This window comes from Rhinolophus sinicus, chromosome 2 (genome assembly GCF_057876585.1).
Source record: "Rhinolophus sinicus isolate RSI-liver-muscle chromosome 2, RSI-T2T, whole genome shotgun sequence".
NCBI classification, from domain to species: domain Eukaryota; kingdom Metazoa; phylum Chordata; class Mammalia; order Chiroptera; family Rhinolophidae; genus Rhinolophus; species Rhinolophus sinicus.
Window position 1 is genome coordinate 92562847 of NC_142502.1, and position 20523 is coordinate 92583369.

General features: G+C 39.9%; 1 protein-coding gene across 1 annotated transcript; it reads right to left on the reverse strand.

Annotated features, from left to right (window-relative positions):
• Positions 1-251: 251 nt before the first annotated feature.
• TDRD6 (tudor domain containing 6) lies at positions 252-12177 on the reverse strand. The gene is made up of 3 exons (XM_019734667.3): positions 5239-12177; positions 3677-3801; positions 252-2676 (listed from the first exon to the last, which is right to left on the reverse strand). Exons 1-3 carry the CDS (start codon positions 11297-11299, stop codon positions 2557-2559), a joined length of 6306 nt encoding a protein of 2101 aa, XP_019590226.3. The 5' UTR covers positions 11300-12177; the 3' UTR covers positions 252-2556.
• Positions 12178-20523: the final 8346 nt, after the last annotated feature.

A 20523-nucleotide genomic window follows, 5' to 3' on the forward strand; every position in this document is an offset into this window, starting at 1 on the left:
GGTGCATTGTTCAAGGGGCTGCTGCTCAAACACATAACCGATGCTTTATTAAAGACTTACTGAAGAGGGATACTTCTTCTAGGTTCTTCTCAACACCTAATAGCATCCTGTGTATGAATGATGTGTTACAGAAATGAATTCCGGAGACATATTCTTATGGTGAAATAAAATAGCTCAGATGCAAAAAAAAAAATGTAATCCAACAGACTCCCAGATTATAGTGACTTGATGTATCACAAAAAAATGGTCATGCATAACGTAATGACTCACAATATTCACTTTTGAAGTGCAAAACCAGCTCATCTGTAGACAGGCATCTAAGTTTCTTCAAATTTAAGGAAAGGATCATTTAACTGTCATTAAGAACCCAGTAAAAATGTGAAGCCTTACTCATAGATAGTTTCTGTATTTGCTAATCAGCTGAAAGTGCTAGGTATTAATAGTTGTGTCTATATTATTTTATGAACACTTTAAATCGTCTTAAATGATTCTCTACTATTTGGCAGGTGTGGTGCAGTTAATCCAAAAAAAATACTGTAAGTCTAGATCGATGTATTTGTCTGTGGATTCTTAAAAATTAGTGGAAAAGATGAGAATGTAAAAGTTTTAGTAAATACTAATGCAACATTCGTGAAGCAGACTATTATTTTTGACAAGTAAACATTGGAATTAACATAAGGTGAAGAGATATGTTCAATGATCTCTCATAGTGAAACTTTTCAAACTACCTAAATGTCCAACACTAGGAGAAATGGTTTAATAAATTATTGACCATTAATGTCATGGAATATTCTGCACTTGTAGCCTACTTCTTGCAGCCAAGATGGATAAACCAAATAGTTTCTCTCTTACACTGACTACAACTAAAAATTCTGGAAACAATACAAAATCCAGTACCTGTGGACTCTGAAAAGTAAGCAAGAACAGGCAGAATGAGGACTGAACTAAAAACTTGAATAATAACTCGTAATAGGGGTGAGTTTCACAGGTATATTCTGTCTGTCTGTCTGTCTGTCTGTCCCTCTTCCTTGTCTCCTAGGTTTGACCTGAGGTTGGACCAAATCAGAGCTCTCCAGCTGCGGTGGACAGTAAAACTCTGTGAGAAATCCCTTATTTCTAGCCAGTGCACTGGGAAAAGAGGCCTCTGAAGGCTAGAGAATTGGGAGTGGGTAGGAAATCCTTTCATCGTGTGTTTGTTTGTTTTCTCCTGGCCCTGTCTTGAAAGCTGCTCCAGTCATGGCCTGGGGGCAGCAGTCACAGTGCAGGTACCTAAAAGTCTTGACAGCAGACTCTGGCTGTGGAACTGGGAAAAGGCCCTCTGTGATTTGAAGAGTTGGGGGAGGAGATTTTTTTTTTTTTTTTTTTTTCTCTTTATCTACTTCACTCCCAAGGCAGGCTCAAACAGAACTGCATGGCCGCTCAGAGGGAAAACCTGGCTAGAAATATGCCTTCCGGCCAAAGGACCAGAAAAAGGGATCCCTAGGGGCTGGATGAAAGAGGACCCTTGGAATCTGGAAGTGTGGAGAAAATCTCAGGGAGAAAAAAAATTGGAAAATGTGAAACCCCGATACTAATACCATACGTGAGCCGATGTAGGTCCCAAGGTCCCCCCTGAATTATGCACATACAGGAGAGAACCAACCAAGCATAGTAGAGTCTTTCACACCTCAGCTACAGCATACACCACTGCCCAAGGTCCACACTACCCCGAGTGGCTTATGTCCTGGGCAGCCCTAACATTATAGCAAAGGCTTAGAAAATTAAACTGACACTGGAGCAGCAAACACAGAAGCACAGACAGGACTTGTGGTATGAATCTAACTGGGTTGATCACCTGTTAAAACAAAACCTTCGATATTTTCTAAAGGATTTTAACAGGATCCAAAGTCTTCTTACAAACATTCAGGGTATAATACAAAATTACTCAACATAAAAAGAAGCAGGAAAAGCTAATCGTTTCTCAAGATAATCGGCAGATGCAAACCCTGAGATGACCAGATATTGGAACTGTCAGACACAGACTCTGAAGCAAGAAGTTCAACAAATTCCAAATAGGATAAACTCAAATGGCATGGGAAATTGCCCACCTTGTAATTTTAAATGAAAAACACAGAATATAAACCTGTGTGTAGAAAGAAGTCAACTATGTTCAAAATATGTAGATGATATATGAGTATTTCATATAAACAGAAAAACTATGAAATAACACCAAACAGATCAATCTGTTTATCTTTGGATGAATGTATTATAGGTGATACTTTCCCCTTTTTAACTTTGCCATTTTCCTAGGATTTCTGCATCAAATGTATTGTACGAAGATCATGAACACTAAACAATTTTCCGTTTTTAAATCCCAAAATAAAAATCAGGGAGTAAAACATTAATAACTAGCTTTCCCAAAAGGATGTGTGGTGGCATAAAGTCCAGAAACACTGATTTTGTCATTGCTGTTTTTCATTTTTGTTATTACAATATTAGTACTTTTTCTCTCCATTATTTTTAAACACAAGGGCGTTGGAAATAGTTTGTCACCTTTTAAAATGAAGGACAATGCTCTTATGAATTACTATTTCTATAATTCCATACCTCAGATGGACTCTTATCCAACTTGGGTATGCCATTCCAGACATTCTCAGGGTTTACTATCTCTTCCATGCCATTTGAAAGGTTCAAAACCTACCAGAGGAAAAAAATAAATCATAAAAATTTGTAGTTTCCAAATACTGTAACTGATTTAGGGTGGGAAAGAGATAGAGAGAGTTAGAAAATAATGCTAGTAAATGCTTCCTGGAAGAGGCAATGGCTGAAGTAAACCTTTAAAAGATAAGTGGAAATTAACCCATTGAGAAAGGGATAGAATATAGGCAAATAGAACCGCGTTACTAAATACATCAAAGAAACCAAGCAGAATAGTTTAGTACATGTAAGAGAAATCAAGCAGTTGGATGTTCATTTGATATAAAGTACAAAACATACAGGAGTAAGACCTAAGCCTAGATCATGCATCGACACTTAATCTTGAAGGACCAACCATGTTGATGAGCTTGACTTTTCTATTCCAGGCCAGTGATTCTCAAATTTTAACGGTATAAGAATGCACAGTCCTGGTCCTGTGCCCAGAAATTCTGAGTCAGCCAGCCAGGGCACGGCCCAGGAATCGACAGTTTAACACCCCAGGTGACTGGGATACAGGTGGTTTTCAGATCACAGGAGAAACACCATCAACTGCAAGTCCCCAAGAACTTCTACACCCAGGAAGGATGTAGTCAGACTTACAGCTGACAAATGTCACACTGGCAGTGTGACGAATCAGTTGAGGGAAGACTGGAAGAAGTAAACCAAACAGAAGGCTATTAGAGTTTTCCGGTTGTACAACGAGGGGCTTAACCAAGGTAGTGGCATGAGACATACAAAGTTTTAACTAATTGCTAAGAAGTGGAAGAGTGTGGAACTTGGTGACTGATAGGATTTCCGGGGTAAGGGAGATGAAAGAGCCTAAGATGATTTCTGGCTAGGATGCTGATATACGAACTTTAGAAATGATTTTTGCACTGCATCAAAATATCAGGGGGAATGAGCCAGTGAACATCCGTTTAATTGCATTTTCTCATCTGATCACATTTCCTTAACAGTCTGCAAGTGCATTTTGAGACGAAGTACTTCAGCTTTAACTTACCCTTGTGCCTTCTTCAGCTATTTCCAAAATCTCACATTTAGACCACGTGTTTCTTAGACTTGACCACACAACGCATTGGGATCCAACATTAAATCCTTTCAGAGAATAGGCGTTCTCTGGTGGAGCTGCCAAATTGAACACAGTGAGGCTCAGTGCATACCTCTCAATTCCTTAATGTTAGACACACAAGCAAACACAGACTCTACCTTTACTATTCCTATATAATCACTACCAGGTATGGTACAACACGTTCTAAGCTTGTCACCTTTCCTTGATTTTATTTTAAATTCTTCCAGGGGCCCCTCCCCATGTAATTCCTTACCACTTTCCTCAAAAACCATCCCCACGTGATGTGTTTTAAGGATGTGAGTCTGATTCTAACATTAAAAATCACTACTAAACATTAAAAATCACTACTAAAAGCTGGTTAATATTGCTACGTGGTATGGTCTATGGTTACAACCGCTTCTACAGCAAAGCAGCGTATTGCAAGTGAGCAATCTTATCACAAGGCTATTACGTATTATTATTAAAATGCAACTATGGGGACTAAAATTCTAGTGTATTATTTAAATAAATTATCATATATCCACAGGATGGCATACTATGGAATTAAACCATCTTGAAAGCCTATTTAAGAGATTGAAATAAAGCCCTGCACACTGTAGTGCAGTGTGATCTCTATTTCTTAAACTGTATGTAAATACACACACACACAGAGGGTGAAAGACCACAGCAAGGAAATAGGACACAGCATTCACAGCGGTCATTTCCTTGTGGTAGGATTGCGGTGATTTTCATCCTCCTCACTCTATTGAGAAACCCTATTTTGTACAGCGGCTCAAATTAAATAACATAAAAACTGACATTTAAAACGTCTAACATATATTAAAAAAACACCCTAAAGTTACCCATTTCATTTAATTTTTGTATTTTATTAAATAGACAAGAAAATTGCAGCAGAAATAACTTACAGAAAAGTTACTGACAATAAATGTGCTCCAATATTCACTCACGGCTATTAACTTTTTTCATTAACATAGGCTCCCTAAATCTAGTTTTTGTTTAAGAGCTTTTAAATGAATGTCAAGGTATATACATGAAACAAAATACCAGAGTTAAAATTTGAAAACTCTGCGAAAATGATCCCCATTGTAAATTCTGGCCTACAATAGTGCTTGGCAAAGGAACAGTATGTTTAAAAAACAAACAAACCAACAAAAAACTTACCAGAAAAAAATAACCTCTTGATTTTTAAAGATGTTTTGTTTACATTTTAATGTGATTACTTTTTGGAGAGGCAGATTTTAAGCATTCTATTTTTAATCACAAAATAATTCAGTATTTCATCCAGCATGTGAAGTATTATTTTACACTTATTTCACAACTTAATTTCCCTATGTTTAAAATACCCTCCAAATCTGACTCTCTTTTCAAGTTTTAACCTTTTCCCTAAAAAATTAATTTTTACAAATTCAAATAAGAATTATGTTCTTTAAGACAAATAAGTGATTTGGAAAGACACTAAGTTAAATGAAGACAAAGGGAAAAAATTCACATACCTGAGACATAATCTGGTAAAGCATTACTGTGTTTCCTTCCATCTCTGGATTCTTCTTCAGAGAACAAGGAAGTGAGTGATGAAATGGCATCTCTGTTTTTATATCCTGTAAATTCTTCTTCATATATGTTCACTTCAAGCTGCATTTGGGAATCACAATTCTGTCCATGGAGGTGCAACGGCAACGTACGCTCGTCATCAAAACATTCCACAGAACTTGATTTTCTTGTGTCCTCAGCATGCATGGATTCTTGGGCTTTCGGACTACCTCTTAAACACAACGCGTTTATTTCGTCATCTAGACACAGACGGGCTGTAGGTAATTCTAGTTCTGGCTGTTTCTCGGCTTCGCAGGTGAGGGGAAGTTGCACGGTAAATGGCTGCAGGGTGGCTTCTGTGTCATAGCCTTCGGGGAGAGACACCAGTTCGGGCTCTTCTGTTTCTTCATCCCCGACTAGAGAATGCTGTAACTCAATAGATTCCAGTTCCAAGAATTCTCTTGATTCATCATCAGGAGAAAGCGGAACCTCAAGTGAAGTAAGTTCTAATATCTCCTCTGTTTCACTAGCACACGGTAATAACAAAGTGTTAAATCCTGTAACGAGGTATTTATTATCAAACTTTGCTTTGTCAACCAATTGGCATTCTTCTTGACTTTCCAGGGCCTCAGTGCCAATTTTCTCTTTCCTTGGGTTTTCAAAAGCTTCAAAAATGTTATCAGTTTCAGGGTCATAGAATTTATTTGGTTTGGTTTCAATAATGTTTAAGTCTTCTTTAATTCTCTCAGAGAGGTCATCTATCTGTGGTTCCACATACAGCGTTTTCTCTTGTCCAGCTTTAGTACTTGGTTTCTTAAGTCCAACCTCAGGACCGGGGGACCCACGAGCTCCCTTTAGCTCTGGGCCATTTTTTTCATAGGGCAGATCACTGTTACCAACACCAATCTTAGAATATTTCTTCATTTTCTCATTAATACTTTTGCCTTTGCATTTCAAGTCAACAATTGCTAAAGGGACATCACAAACATCCTTTTTGATTTCTAATATTGTTATCTCCAACACATCTTCTGTTACTAATTCATAAAAATAGTCATTTCCCTCTGGAGGGCACACACCCTCGGGAAACTTAAATCCCGAGAGGCAACATGGAAAGGCTTGCATGGGAACCACCAGAAGTTCAGAAGGAATGTTGTAGAGTGCTTTGGGGTCCACAGAGTCTTCGATGTTTCCAAAGTCCACAAGCCTGATTGATACACGATAATCTTCACAAATATTGGTGATGAGTGCCCTATAATAACGCCCATCTTCTCTATATCTCACAATGCAAGGATCTCCAACATGAGGACATGAGATACAACTTCTCCAATTTGTTACCTGTTCTCCCACAGTTTTTACTTCTACTTCTAAATACTGAAGTTTCTGAGTATCAGCAAACTGACACCAAAAATATTCAGGCCCATCTATCACAGTGGCATAAGCGCTTATCGTTTTCATCTTTGGGTTATACCAGTTAAGAAACACCGAAGTGTCAATGTCCGTTTTGTTGACAGGCTTTGAAAAGTCGCTTTTAATTATTTGAGTAGAACATCCTATTTCAGCTTTTCCAGGGAAAGCATATTTGCTAATCATATCTTCTGCTATGATCCCATGTTCATCAGCAAGAATAACTTCCCATCTGTCGTGAAATTTAACAAATTCACACTCAATTTGAGCCTCATCTATCCTTTGGGAAAAGTAATGTACCATTTCTTTACTGTTTAAAATCTCAGGAACGCAAAGGCCCCTTAAGGAGCAGTGAATGCACAAGCTTGGTAACAGGGCATTAATCACATCAAGTTTACCTATCTTGTTCGTATGAACCACAGAAACATTGCCATAATCTATAAATTGTACAGAGAGGAGGTCATTGGGTTGTTCTTCCTGGACCACAGCACGATACCATAAGTTATCTTCTGGAAAAGTGGTGCATATTACATCTCCCTTTTGCAAAGCTGGACCTGCGTAACATTCTGGCTTTGTACTAACATTGTTTAATCTCTCTGAAAGAAAATTAAGTTCAGCCTCATCTTCTGTTAGTTGAACATAAAAGTCTGAAAGGTCATTTATATGAGAAATATATACAGTTGTCTTAAAGCCAGGCATTATAGTCTTCTGAGGAAACTCAGAAAATTTTAGAGGCAAATCTTTATTATATGAATCTCCTGTTTTACTCTCTGCAAGAGGGGTTTCAGGTTTTGTGGCTTTCAAAGGTGGTGGCTCAGCAAAAGTTTCTTCTTTCATTTTTGTTGTTAATGAAGACACTTGATTATTTTTATTTCCCACAGATGCCTGATGTTGAGTGACTATGTTTGTTTTTGTTGAACTTTGTAAAAGTCTGAGTTCCTTACAGGCTAAGCTGATCTTAGGTATGTATGATTCTCCCAAGATCTCCATATTGCATAATTTGCTCTCTACTGATTTACTTAAATAGTCTGCAGGTGACAACTTCTTATTTTCCGTTTTTACTTCAGGAGTGCCTGTTGTAGAGAGTACTTCACTTTCTTTTTTTTTTCTTCTCCTGCCTTTGTAACCAAGTCGCCCTAACTTCTCATTAATATTAGCATTAATTTGAATACTGTCATCATATAGTTCTATAATCAGTCTTCCATCTGGATCTTTTGCTACAACCAAAGCCTTCAATGACTTATCTAAAACCGTCTCCTGGAACCATGTTGTAACTTCTTCTGGTATACAATCAGGAATATCAGACAATGAACATTTGACAGCTTGCATGGGCAAAAGTAAGACATCATATGCGTCACTAGGTATTGGAAGCAGACTGTCATTGGTTACCACATAAATGTTCCCAAAATCAACGAAGAAGATTTTATTCGGTTCTCTTTCTATCATTACCCCCCTATACCAATTTCCATCAGTGTACTTGGCAAGGCACAAGCTTCCAGGGATCAAGGAAGACGTTTTTAAATTCAGCAAAACTTGACTTAGTTGTGTAATACTACATGACAACTGCTCTAAAATATTTACATTTCTTCCTAACTGGCAATAAAATGTCCAAGGGTCATCAACATGTGTTACGTACACTGATTCTTCACTTCCAATTTTCATATCGTGAGTAGAATAGTAGTAAGAATGTAGCTGAACAGGGGACTCCAGAGGCTTCTGAAGTTTTACGGGTATCGCAAGTCCCTTTTCTACCAAAAAATGGCATGCGCTCTGAAAGGGTGTTAGCAAATCCACGACATTAAACAGTTCTTCATCATGTATTGAGGCCAATGCAAATATTGTGCATTTTAATTCTAGATTGTCTACCCCTGCATTGTGCACAAATTCACTGAAAGCGTGTATTGCCTTTTCATCCCAAACTAAAGGATTTTGGCCAGTTGGCTGAATTAAATTATAAAGACTGCACCTAAAAGCCTGAGCCTTAACTTTGAGAAACTCTTCGCTAATTGAATAAATATTCTTCACAGATACCACATCTTTGTCTCCATAATCTACAAATACTACTTTGACATGCTCTGAAGATTGTGCCCCACTGATCAAAGCTCTGGCCCATTTCCCATTGGCTGGTCGTTGTGCCAAACAAGCGGGGGTGGTTCCCTGGTAAGGAGTAGGGGTATCCTTGCAACAGTCCTGAATATCACACATCAGAGTTTTAAATCTTTGTACGTTCCTGGTTAGCTGGCACCAGAAATAGCCAGGGTTTTCAACATAAGACACTTTGACATCTACTGTACTTCCAACTTTGAGCTTTCCTTTACAAAAAGAGCCTGATATAATTTCCAAGAAATCCTGTGTAAGAGGAGAATAAACAGATACTCTTTTCTCTTTTTCCTGCACAACTAGTGCAGCCGAAACCTTTGTAACAGCTGTTGTGTCAGTCAAAGCTTCTGAAGCAGATGTAGTTTTCTTGTCTCGCTTGGCTTCCTGTTCTCCCTTCTTGGCAGAAGACAGTTTGTTATTCCCAGCAGTAAAATGGTTTGAAACATGCCCTGGGGAGTGGGCACGTCCAGGAATATTTCCCTTTGTTTCAAATTCCTGATACTTGGCATATCCAGCTTGCGCAATTACCTTACTAATGTTTTCTTCCCCTGTTCTTGATTCATCAAGAATCTCAATAACATATTGATTGTCCTGCTTATCAAGGACATGGATAACTAATTCTTTGTGGAGCACAGTCTTTTTAAAAAAGGAAATTGCTTCCTGGCTCCAAGTCTCTGCCAAAGGCCAAATATCAGCCAGGGTGCACCTCAGAGCCAATGCTGGCAGCTGTCTAAACTGGGGAAGCAGCATCCTCACATTATACCAGTCCACACTTTCTGAATTGCCTCGATCGACTAAGAACACATCCACACTCTTGTCATCTAATCTGGTGACCAGAGCCCGGTAGTAGCCGTTTTCTTTCCATTTGACACAGCAAAGGTCATCGGGTTCAGGTTTCAAAACTATCCCATCCAGCCTACTGGCTGAGGAATAGAAACTGCACATTCTCCGCATCAACTTGCTGAAGGTGCCACTGTGTTTCCTCAACCGAATCCAAAACTCCGAAGGATTGTTGACAAACTCTACCTGGGCGTCATAGAAGGCGTTCATCTTTAACCTGATAGAGCGTAAGGCCAGGAGTGGAAGCTCTTCATCCACGTCTTCAGCAGGAGACTGAGAGTGAAGGGCGGCATCTGGTTCTTGTGCCTCCTCCTCCTGCTCCTCTATGCCCGGGTTCTGAAGAAACCGGTCAGCCAAGCAACAGGACTGGACCCCGAAGACAGAGTTAAGATTCAGCCCATCTTCTCCATAAAGGGTGACGTAATACACATGCTCAAAGGAGCAGTAAAATTCAATTTTTGCATTCACTGCTTGGCCCAGTATCAGTGCCTTTAGGTCACCGACCTGTGACCGAGACCAGCCTCTCCCACCGTCCCAGAGACCATACAAAGCACAAGGGTAGGTCACCACCGGCATTCGAAAATATTCAGGCAGCAAGTAGCGCAGGCTACTGCAACTCACTAACTCCTTCCTGCCAAAGTCCACGTGAAGCACCTGGGCACAGCGCTGGGGCCGAAAAGTCTCCAGCAGGAGCGCCCTGTACCAATGTCCATCCAACCCGCACGACGCACACGGAGAGCCTGGCTTGTCTGGGCTCTCCTCCTGCTCTTCCCAGGTGGCCACGGTGGAGTTCTCATCCCCTGTCCCCGAGGAATCCTGGTATATGTGGGCCATGCTCTCGGAGAGGCGGTGGATCTCTTGCGAGAAGCTCCGCAGCTGGCAGTGAACGCGGTGGGGATGGCACACTTGAGTCACCACGACCGGCTCCGTCACGCCCAGCTGCAGCTGGGGATAGAAGTAATCGAGGCCCGGCTGCTCTTTCTTGGGCAGGATTCGCTGGAAGACCGGGGTCCTGGAGCCCAGGCCACCACTGGTTGCCGACAGGTAGCGCTTGAGCAGCGAGCGGAAGAGGTTGTGGGGTACCTGCCGGGCCAGGCCGAGCTCCTGCATCTGCTGGGAAAGAGCAGGCACCTCCAGAAGGACCAGGTGGTGGAGCAGCAGCACATCCAGGACTCGCCCGTGCACCTCCTTGCCCTGCAGCTTGCTAAGGAAGTCCACGGCGCTGGCCGGCCAGTGCTGGGGCTCGCCCCCACCCGCGCAGCCTCCGCCCGCAGGCACCAGGCCGGCCAGCACGCAGCCCAGCACCTCTGAGGGCAGGTGGAAATACTCGCTGCGCCCCGGCACCAGCGAGCCCGCGTCGGCTGTGATGGTACGGCCCTCGTCCAGCAGGAAGATGCGGCTCTCCTGCGCCTGCCGGCTGACCACGCGGCCGCGGTGCCACAGGAGCCCTACTTGCACCAGGCACAGCTCGCCCGGTGAGGCCGAGGCGCCGCCCAGCGCCCACGGGCCACACGTGGCCGCCGCTTCCTGGATCTCCCGGTTCAGCCGCAGGTACTCGTCCCGCCGCTCGCCCACTAGCCCCCATAGCTGCACGGGGATCACCTCACGATGCACGTCCACGAAGGACACCCGCAGGACCAGCGAGGCTCCCGGCGTCGGCAGTCCGGGCGTCGAGCACATCTCCGTGGAGCAACGCGGCCACCACTCACTGAGCGGTCAGGGCGGCGTGTCAGGCCCGCAAACACCCCCGCACCAACCCAGGCTCAAAGGACAGAGGGACCGAGGACTCCCGAGGCGCGACCTCAGCACTCAGGCCGACGGGTGAGACCCCACAGCCCGACCAACCGCTCACGGTTGTGCTCACGGTTGCGCGGCTGCGCGGGGGAGTGCAGCGCGAGGCGGCCCCGCTTCCGGCCACGGGCGGCAGGTGGGCCTGCGTGGGCAGCCGCGGGAGCCCGTTCGGGGTGTGATCCGGGCCCGGAGGAGCGCTGGGGAGGCGTGAAGGCAGAAGGGGCTTGCAGGGCCGTTTAGGAGTCCCAGAGGTGGCAGGATTGGACACAACGTGCCCGACCTCAGAGCGCCTTCGACTCTGGAGGGTGCAGTGTGAAGGCTGGAGCGGTGTGAAGGCTGGCTGTGGGGAGACCCAGGCCAGAAAGGTACTTCCTTGTGGGTTGTCCCGCTATACTGATGAACCTAGTGAGCTAGGCCGGTGCTAGCCAGTGAGGGAGGGGGCAGGAGAGACGAGGGCCCAAACTCTCAGAGGTGCAGAGGTGGGGTGCGGAGCTCCCAGGTTGAGGGGTGCCGTTCTCCGCAGGGCAGAGGGTTTATGCTCAGTGTGGTGTGCTCCAGCAAGTTGCTGACTCTCTGTAATGTGAGCCTGTTTGATCACCCGAATCGAGAGCGTTGTTATGAAGGTTCAAATAAACTATGAGAGTATATGGAGATTGTTAAATATATCCTTTCTCTCAATTACCCGGTAGGCGTTCTTTTGCTGTTTTGTTTGCCTAATTGTCGCCTCCCAACTTTGCAGTCATTTTATTTCTTCATTTACACACAGAGCTAGGACAGAACTGGACTCCTGAAAGGAGGTCAAGAGAAATGGAAGAAACATGACTTCAAATTCTTCCTGTATCTACTGTGGCAGAGGGTCTCTCTGCTGGATTCTGTTTTTCCCCCCCCACCTAAATCTTACCAAGGTAACCCTTAAGGACTCCATTTGTCAGGTCGGAGGGAGTGGAATGGAAAAGTGCAAGCAAATTATGAGTAGCTTCCACATATATGTGTCTACATTAGATTTTGGTCAGGGAGTTTCTCCCAGTTCCTCATACTTTTCCATTTCACACCTTTACGTTTCAAAGCATCATTAAATACGTATACAGTATATATATATATATATATATATATATATATATATATATATATATATATATATGTGTGTGTGTGTGTGTGTGTGTGTGTGTGTGTGTGTGTAATCAAGATAATGCTTAATATGAATAATCCTGGCCTAACATTGTAAATCTCAGAGCCCTCAATCTATCCAGATTAGAGGCTACCATGTACTTCTAAGTCTTCCTGTGCTTACTTTGCACTTTCACATTGTATTGCAATTGTCTTGGATCCCTTTGTCATCCTACCAACTTAAAAGCCCTTTTTGGCAAGAACTGCTTTTGCATTCCTGGAATCTGGAATGGGGCTAAGGCAATAAATACGCACTGAATGAATAAATGAAGATGAATTTGATCCCTCTAAACAGTTAGACTTTTACCTGACAAACTCATCCTTGAAAATTCAATTCCATTTTCCAGATTTTCTTTAATTAGTGTTTCATATTCATGATGGAAGAAAAATAAGCATTTGATGTAAAACTATCCAGCAAGATCTAGATCAAATGTCTCTTCCTCGTGACTCTACTATTCACCCAGGCAGAATTGATTATGTCCTACTTTACGTATCTCATATTATCTATCTGTGTTCTATTTAGCTTGTCCCCAAACTCCTTTCATGGCTCAGGGCTTTTAATCCTAAATGTCAAAGTGTATCATGTGGCTGTCATGGCCTGATCAGAATGCTTTCCTCCCATCCAGATTTTTCCGGGACCCCACCTGTCCCGTGTCTGGAGTAGATATTTACTTTGCTCTGTCTCCTTCTGCTTCTAGACAAAAAAGTCAGACCATTGCACTGTGATATTTCCCATACTTTATTAAGCAAAAGATCTTGAGTTTCATAGAAAATTAGAAAACAACAACAGCAACAACTTTCCTTTTATTAGGCTTCAGAGGCCCTTGGCTTCAGAAATGGCGAGACAGGGAATAATTTTATTCTAATACAAATATTTAAGAGTTAAAAGAGAAAAGGATAAGGTAACAGATGGAATGTGTCTGGGAGGTACTGGGACTGAGGTTTTGTGTCTGAGAGGTATGAGTTATTTCAGTATCTTTTTATGAAAAGAAGATACTGGGAAATTGGGCAAAACAGATAAATCATATTTGTTTTGTGCTATCTTAGACCTCCCTATATAGAGAACTCTAAGCAGAAATACAGTATACTTTGAAGTCTGTAGTTTCCACACCACTAATTAGCCCTGTTTAAAGATGCTTACTTAAGAAAATCGTTGTTCAATAAATATTTTTTTAAAACCGTTCAAATGAAAAATACTCTGTAAAGAGAAGGAGAAGACAATTTAAGATCAAAGAAAATATTTGGAAACCACATGTCTGACAAAGGACGTGTATCTACGATATGTACTCTCAAAACTCAACAGTAAAAAAAAATCCAATTTGAAAATGAGCAAAAGATAGGAAGAGACATTTCTCTGAAGAGAGTATACAGATGGCAAAGAAGAACATGAAACAATGTTCAACATCATTAGCCATTAGGGAAAAACAAAACCACAATCACGTATCTCTATAAACCTTTGATAATGACTGGAAAATAGTGATAACATCAATCAGAATGTTAGACACTGGATCACTCATACAGCTGGTGGGAATGTAAAACAGTATAGCCACTTTTTAAAAACTAAGTGGATGCTTGCCATATGACCTTGCAATTGCTATATTGGGCATTTATCCCAGAAAAATGGAAACTTATGTTCATACAAAAACCTGTACATAAATGTTTATAGCAGCTATATTCCTATTAGCCCCAAACTGGAAACAACCCAAATATCCTTCCTTGGGCAAATGGTTAAATTAACTGTGGTACATCCATGCCATGGGATACAATTCAGCAATAAAAAGGAAGGGAACTATTAACAACTTGGAAGGTGCTCAAGGGAATTATGCAGAGTGAAAAAAAGAAATCACCAAACGTCACATACTGTATGATTTCATTTGTATAATATTTTTGACTTACCGAAAGTTAGAAATAGAGAATAGATAAGTAGTGGGGGATGAGGAGAGTGGATGAGTGGCTGTAAAGTGGGTAGCATGAGGGAGCTTTGTGATGAAACTGGTCTGTATCTTGAATGTGGTAGTAGTTACATGAAGCTTACAAAGGTGATAACACTGCATAGAACTAGACACACACACATACACCACATGCTTGCAAAACTGGTGAGGTCTGAATCTGTGGATTATACCAGCATCACTCTGCTATATTTGATTGTGTGCTACAGCTATGCATGGTGTCACCATTGTGGAGAGGACTGAGTGACAGGTGCATGGGACTCCCCTGGATATTTTTTGCAACTTTATGTGAATCTAAAATGATTTTTAAATAAAAAGTTTTTAAAAATTCTATGAAATTCAGATTTCAGTGTCCATAACTGAAGTTTTATGCGAATACACACAAATTCAAGACTATGCCATTACAGGCAGACAATTAGAGTAGAAAGAGCAAGCCAAGGCAAATTATTTATCTGTCCTCTTGCTTCTATATCTGAAAATGGGTATAAGGGCACACACCATATAGTGTAGTTCTGAAGCGTGAATTAATGTAAGTACAGGTAACATGTTTGCATTAAATAAATACCTGAGATGCAACAAAACATAGTGGAAAAAGCAAAGGCTTTAGATTTTGGAAGTCTCTGGTTCTCATCTCAGGGCGACACGGCAATGAACTTTTCTGAGTTAGTTTCTTCATTATAAAAATGGAATTTTACTTTATTGTGAAGATTAAATGACCAATATAGGTAAAGGGCCCACCCCAATAGACATATAATAAATATGTAGTTATTAGTAATAGTAACTAAAATAAAAATTTAAAACACTTTCTTGTTCTCCTAAAGATTTAATTTTTAGAAAAGATTTCTTAAGAATTAGGCTTATTGCGGCATATATACAGCAAAATTCCCCCTTTTGTGCAGTTTGATGATGCTTTGACAAGTATACTGTTATACATTTGTATACAGTATACAGTAGGCATTTGTTTACAATGTAAATGCACATCACCACAAATGTACAAATGTATATAGTAGTAAATGCTCACCAACACAGCTGAAATACAAAACATTTGCATTATCCAAATAGTTCCCTCCTGCCTCTTTGCATTCCATTCCCTCCCTCTCTCCTGGGCTCAGTCTTGGCAATCACAGTCCCTCACAACCTGTCACCATAGTGTTGCCTTTTCCAAAATGTCATATAAAATGGAATCCTACAGTTTATAGTCTCTTGGGGCTGACTTCCACCACTTAGCCTAATGCTTTTGAATTCATCCCTGGTGTCTGTATTCACAGTTTTATTGTTGAATAGTTTCCCATTGTATGAACCTATCATATTTATTGATGGTCCTTCAGGTCATTTCCAATTTTTGGTGACTATCAATACAGCTGCTGTAAACATTCACATACGTACATGTCTTTGTGTGGACATAAATTTTCATTTCTCTTGGGTAGGTACTACTAGGAGTGGGATTGCTGGGTCATATGGTAAGTATATGTTAACATTAGAAGAAACTGGCAAATTATTTTCCAAAATAACTATCATTTTGCATTCCTACCAACAATATATGAGCTGTTCTACATCCTCATTAGCGCTTAACATCGTCAGTCCTTTTCATTTTAGCCATTCCTGTATTTTGTGGTGATATTGTACTGTAGTTTTAATTTGTATTTTCTTAATGATGTTGCACATTTTTCACGTGCTTATCTACCATCATGTCTTCTGTGGTGAAGTATCTGATCAACTCCTTTGCCCATTTTTAAAGAGGTTGTTTGTCACCTTTGGAGTTGTAAGAGTCCTTATATATTGTGGATATAAGTCCTTTACCAGATATGTGTTCAGCATATATTTCCTCTCAGTATGTGGTTTGTCATTTCATTTTCTTGATATTGTCTTTTGAAGAAAACAGTTTGTAATTTTCATGAAATCAAATTATTCACATATTTTTTCTCTTGTCTAGGTGGTAGTTTTTGTGTCCCAAGAATCCTTTGCCTAAACCAAGTTAGGCAAAGGAAACTTTCCGTTTTCTTCTGGAAGTTTTATAATTTTAGCTCTTGTATTTAGGTCTGTGATCCATTTGAATTAAGTTTAGTATATGCTGTGAGAGGGTGACTGAAGGTTTTGTTTTTGCACATGGGTATCCAATTGTTATGGTGCCATTTGCAGCAAAAACTACACTTCCCTGATTAAATTACCTTGGCTTGTTTGTCAAAAATTGGTTGACCATATGTGAATGGGTTTATTTCTTGGCTCTGTATTCTGTCCCATTGATATATAGTTACGCCAGTACCACACTATGTTGATTGTTGTCCAAACTGCTTATATTCACTGATGTTTGAATGTTGAAACAACCTTGTATTCCTGGGATAAACCCCACTTAGATATGATGTATTATCCTTTTTATAATGCTAAATTCAGTGTTTTCATCTATTTTTACATCTAAATTGTGGTAAGATATACATAACGCTTAGCATTTTAACCATTTCTAAGTGTACAGTGCAGTGGCATTAAGTACCTTCACATTGTTGTGCAACCATCTCCACTATCCAGCTCCAGAGCTTTTCATCATCCCAAACTGAAGCTCTGTGCCCATTAAACACTATCTTCTTATTCTCCCCACTCTAGCCCCTGGTAACCATATTCTACCTCTGTTTCTAGAAATTTGATTACTTTATGTATCTCATATGGTAGAATCATACAATACGTGCCTAGTTGTGTCTGGCTAATTTCACTCAGCGTGTTTTCCAGATTCATCTATGTTGTAGCATGTCTCAGAATTTCCTTCCTTTTTAAGGCTGAATAATATTCCATTGTGTATATATGTATACCACATTTTGCTTATCCATTCATCCATCAAGGGACGTTTGGGCTGTTTTCACTTTTTGGCTATGTGAAAAATGCTTCTATGAGCATTAGTGTACAAATACCTATTTAATTGTTTGGGGTATATACCTAGAAGTGGAATTCCTGGATGACATGGTAATTCTACGTTTAATTTTTGAGGAACCTCCCATACTGTTTTGTATGGCAGCTATACCATTTTACATTATCACCAGCAATGCAACGGTTCCAGTTTCTCTACCTCATCAGTAACACTCGTTATTTTCTGTGTTTTGCTCTGTTTTTATGATAGCCATCCTAATAGGTATGAGTGATGCTTATAGGTTTTATGAACATCTATGTGCATAAGGTATATTGACTGTAGTTTTTATAAATATATTTCAGCATGTTGGACCATAAGTAAAGAAAACCAATGGGGAGTTAAGGATGCCCTGAGGTTTCTCGGCTGCAGAATTGGCTGTGTAGTGCAACAGAGAATCTGGAGGAAAACCAGATTTTAAAGGGCAGGGAAGGAGTTGTACAAAAAAAGTGATTTAATATTGGGAAATTTGAGCTCATAAGGACTGTATGCCATCCTAGTGTAGCTATATACATAATTGATAATTGAGAAAACATGACGGAAGCTTGAGAAATGAGTAAGGACCAGAAACACAGGTAATGGTAACATCTACCATTTACTGAGAGCCTGTTATGTGTTTGGGAGTTACCCGCCTAAGTGTAGTAGCTGAAATCACAGAAATGCATGGCTCTTCCTAGAGAGAGAATGAAAATTGAGAAGAGGGCCAAGAATAGAGAACCTTGGGATCCAAAATTTAAGGACTTGGCAGCAAAGAAACAGAAAAGTAGTAATGAAAACTATAGCTGTGTTTCCCCGAAAATAAGACCTAGCTGGACCATAAGCTCTAATGTGTCTTTTGGAGCAAAAATTAATATAAAACCCAGTATTACATTTTATTATACCCAGTCTTATGGTAATATTTTAATATAAGACCGGGTATTATATTATATTAAAATAATATATTAAATAATGTAATATTTAATATAAATTATTTTAATATAATAATATAATATATTATAATATTATATCTTAATACAATATTATATTATTATATCTTAATACAATATTATATTAAAATAAGACCAGGTCTTATATTAAGTTTTGCTCCAAAAGATGCATTAGAGCTGATGGTCTGGCTAGGTCTTATTTTCCGGGAAACACGGTAGTGACAGGAGGGAATAGTATGGTGAAAATCAAAATAGAACATGGTATCAAAAAAGATGACTAATTCTCCAATTTTAAAGTAATTTCAATTTTATTTTGCTCTTCTATTCTCAGCCAGTGAGCATGTCCACCACTGTAATTATGAGTTATCCATCCTTTTAGTCAGAGCAAACTAGATTAATAGGGAGAAATGGATTAATAGCAGAACTGGATTTATTATAAATTAATAAATATATAGCAACAGGTAGAAACATCCTTTTTGCTAATATAAGTATTTAAAATCTGACCTCCTAAATTAAGCCAGTTCCTTTTCACTCGTGAAAAGTAAAGATTAAGTTTTAAAAATCATCTCTAAATTAGTTATTATCATTTTAGCTACAAAATGCACCAGAACGAAACCACACCAGGATGAAGCAAAACCCTTAACAGCCAATTAGGCATTTTAAAACATTTTATTTTAAAAATCAGAATAATGCACTATATTTACTCACATATATTCCTGTTTGTTACCAGACATTTTCAGCAAACAGACACCTTTTAGCATCTTCATCTGCTTTTATCAAACCTTCAAAGTGGATCCTGCTGCTGTTGACAATCACAGCAGCCTGTTGGGGGTAAAGTATGGGGAGAGAAAAATAATCATGTATTCCTCAAAATTCAGAAATAATGAAACACTTGAGTTTCAAGGGTAAAATGTGCATTTGGATGGTATCAGTGAAGGCCAAAATAGTGATATAACTTCCATACACACTCTAAAATGAAGACTAATATAGACTCATCACATATTAATTTTTAATCAACTAACCAAATATATTGCTTAAAACTATCAAATTCTAGATTTTTGTGGAATAGCTATTAAACTGCTGAATACTGCTCAAAAATAATAATAATTACATGCTTAAACACACAGGATCTTTTGGAAATGCAGTTAAGCACTTAATATGGTAATCGCATTAAATCAAGGGTCACTGACCCAATATTATTTATTATTCTGAAGGTAGGAGGAAAACAACATGACTTCATCATGTGTGCATAAATGTTTTTCTCTCTCCACCCCCAAAAATCTCTGAATTCAACATATACCTTCTATTTGACTTGTATAAGAGAAACAGATACAATAGATCGTCCTTGCTTGCAAACAGTTCATTCTGTATAGGGGAAGCAGGCACACATCCGCATGTAGAAACTTTTCCGCAGTAGAGGAAGCACAGGGGGTTGAAGATGTTGAAGTCTTCAGAGATCATTCTAGATATTAAAGTAGGATTTGACCAGTGGAAGTGAAGAGGAATGGGTGGTGGTGATGGGAGGAGTTATGTGGGGAGCACAGCATGAACACTGCATGAGATGCAGCCAAGAGCATCTCCAGAGAAGTACGTGAGCAGTGCATTTAAAGAGGAGGTGGAGTGCAGGTGTGCAGTAAAATGCAAAGGTTAGGAAAACAGGTTGGGGTCAGATTGAGACGTTCTTGGGTTATAGTATTAAGGATTTTAACTTTTGTAGTGTGTGTGTATAAAGGAGCAACTGAAGGTATGAATATGGGGCGACATGCCTGCAGTTGTCTGACGGAAGATGACTGCTACTCTGGATTTCCAGGTGAGACATGCCAGCCATATAAAAAGTTTGTATTACTGTACTTTGAGGCCTCAATAAACCTTTCCCAATCTTAAAATACGAGAAATTAATTAAATCTAGGGGGAAAAAATCCCAATATATTTTTTAATTCTTTTTTTTTCACATGGCCTCAATATATTGGCCCCTTTCAAGTACATGCAATTTAAGATCTTAGAGTTCAAACAGTTCATCTTATAAAGAAACAGAAATCAAGAGAAGGGACCTGATTATAGTTACACTACTTTGTCAAAAGTAAAACCCAAAGTAGTATAAAGGTCTTTAGAATCCATGCTGTCTTTCCTCTATATTATCTGGTATTTAATAATAATATATACTTGTTTGGTAATCAC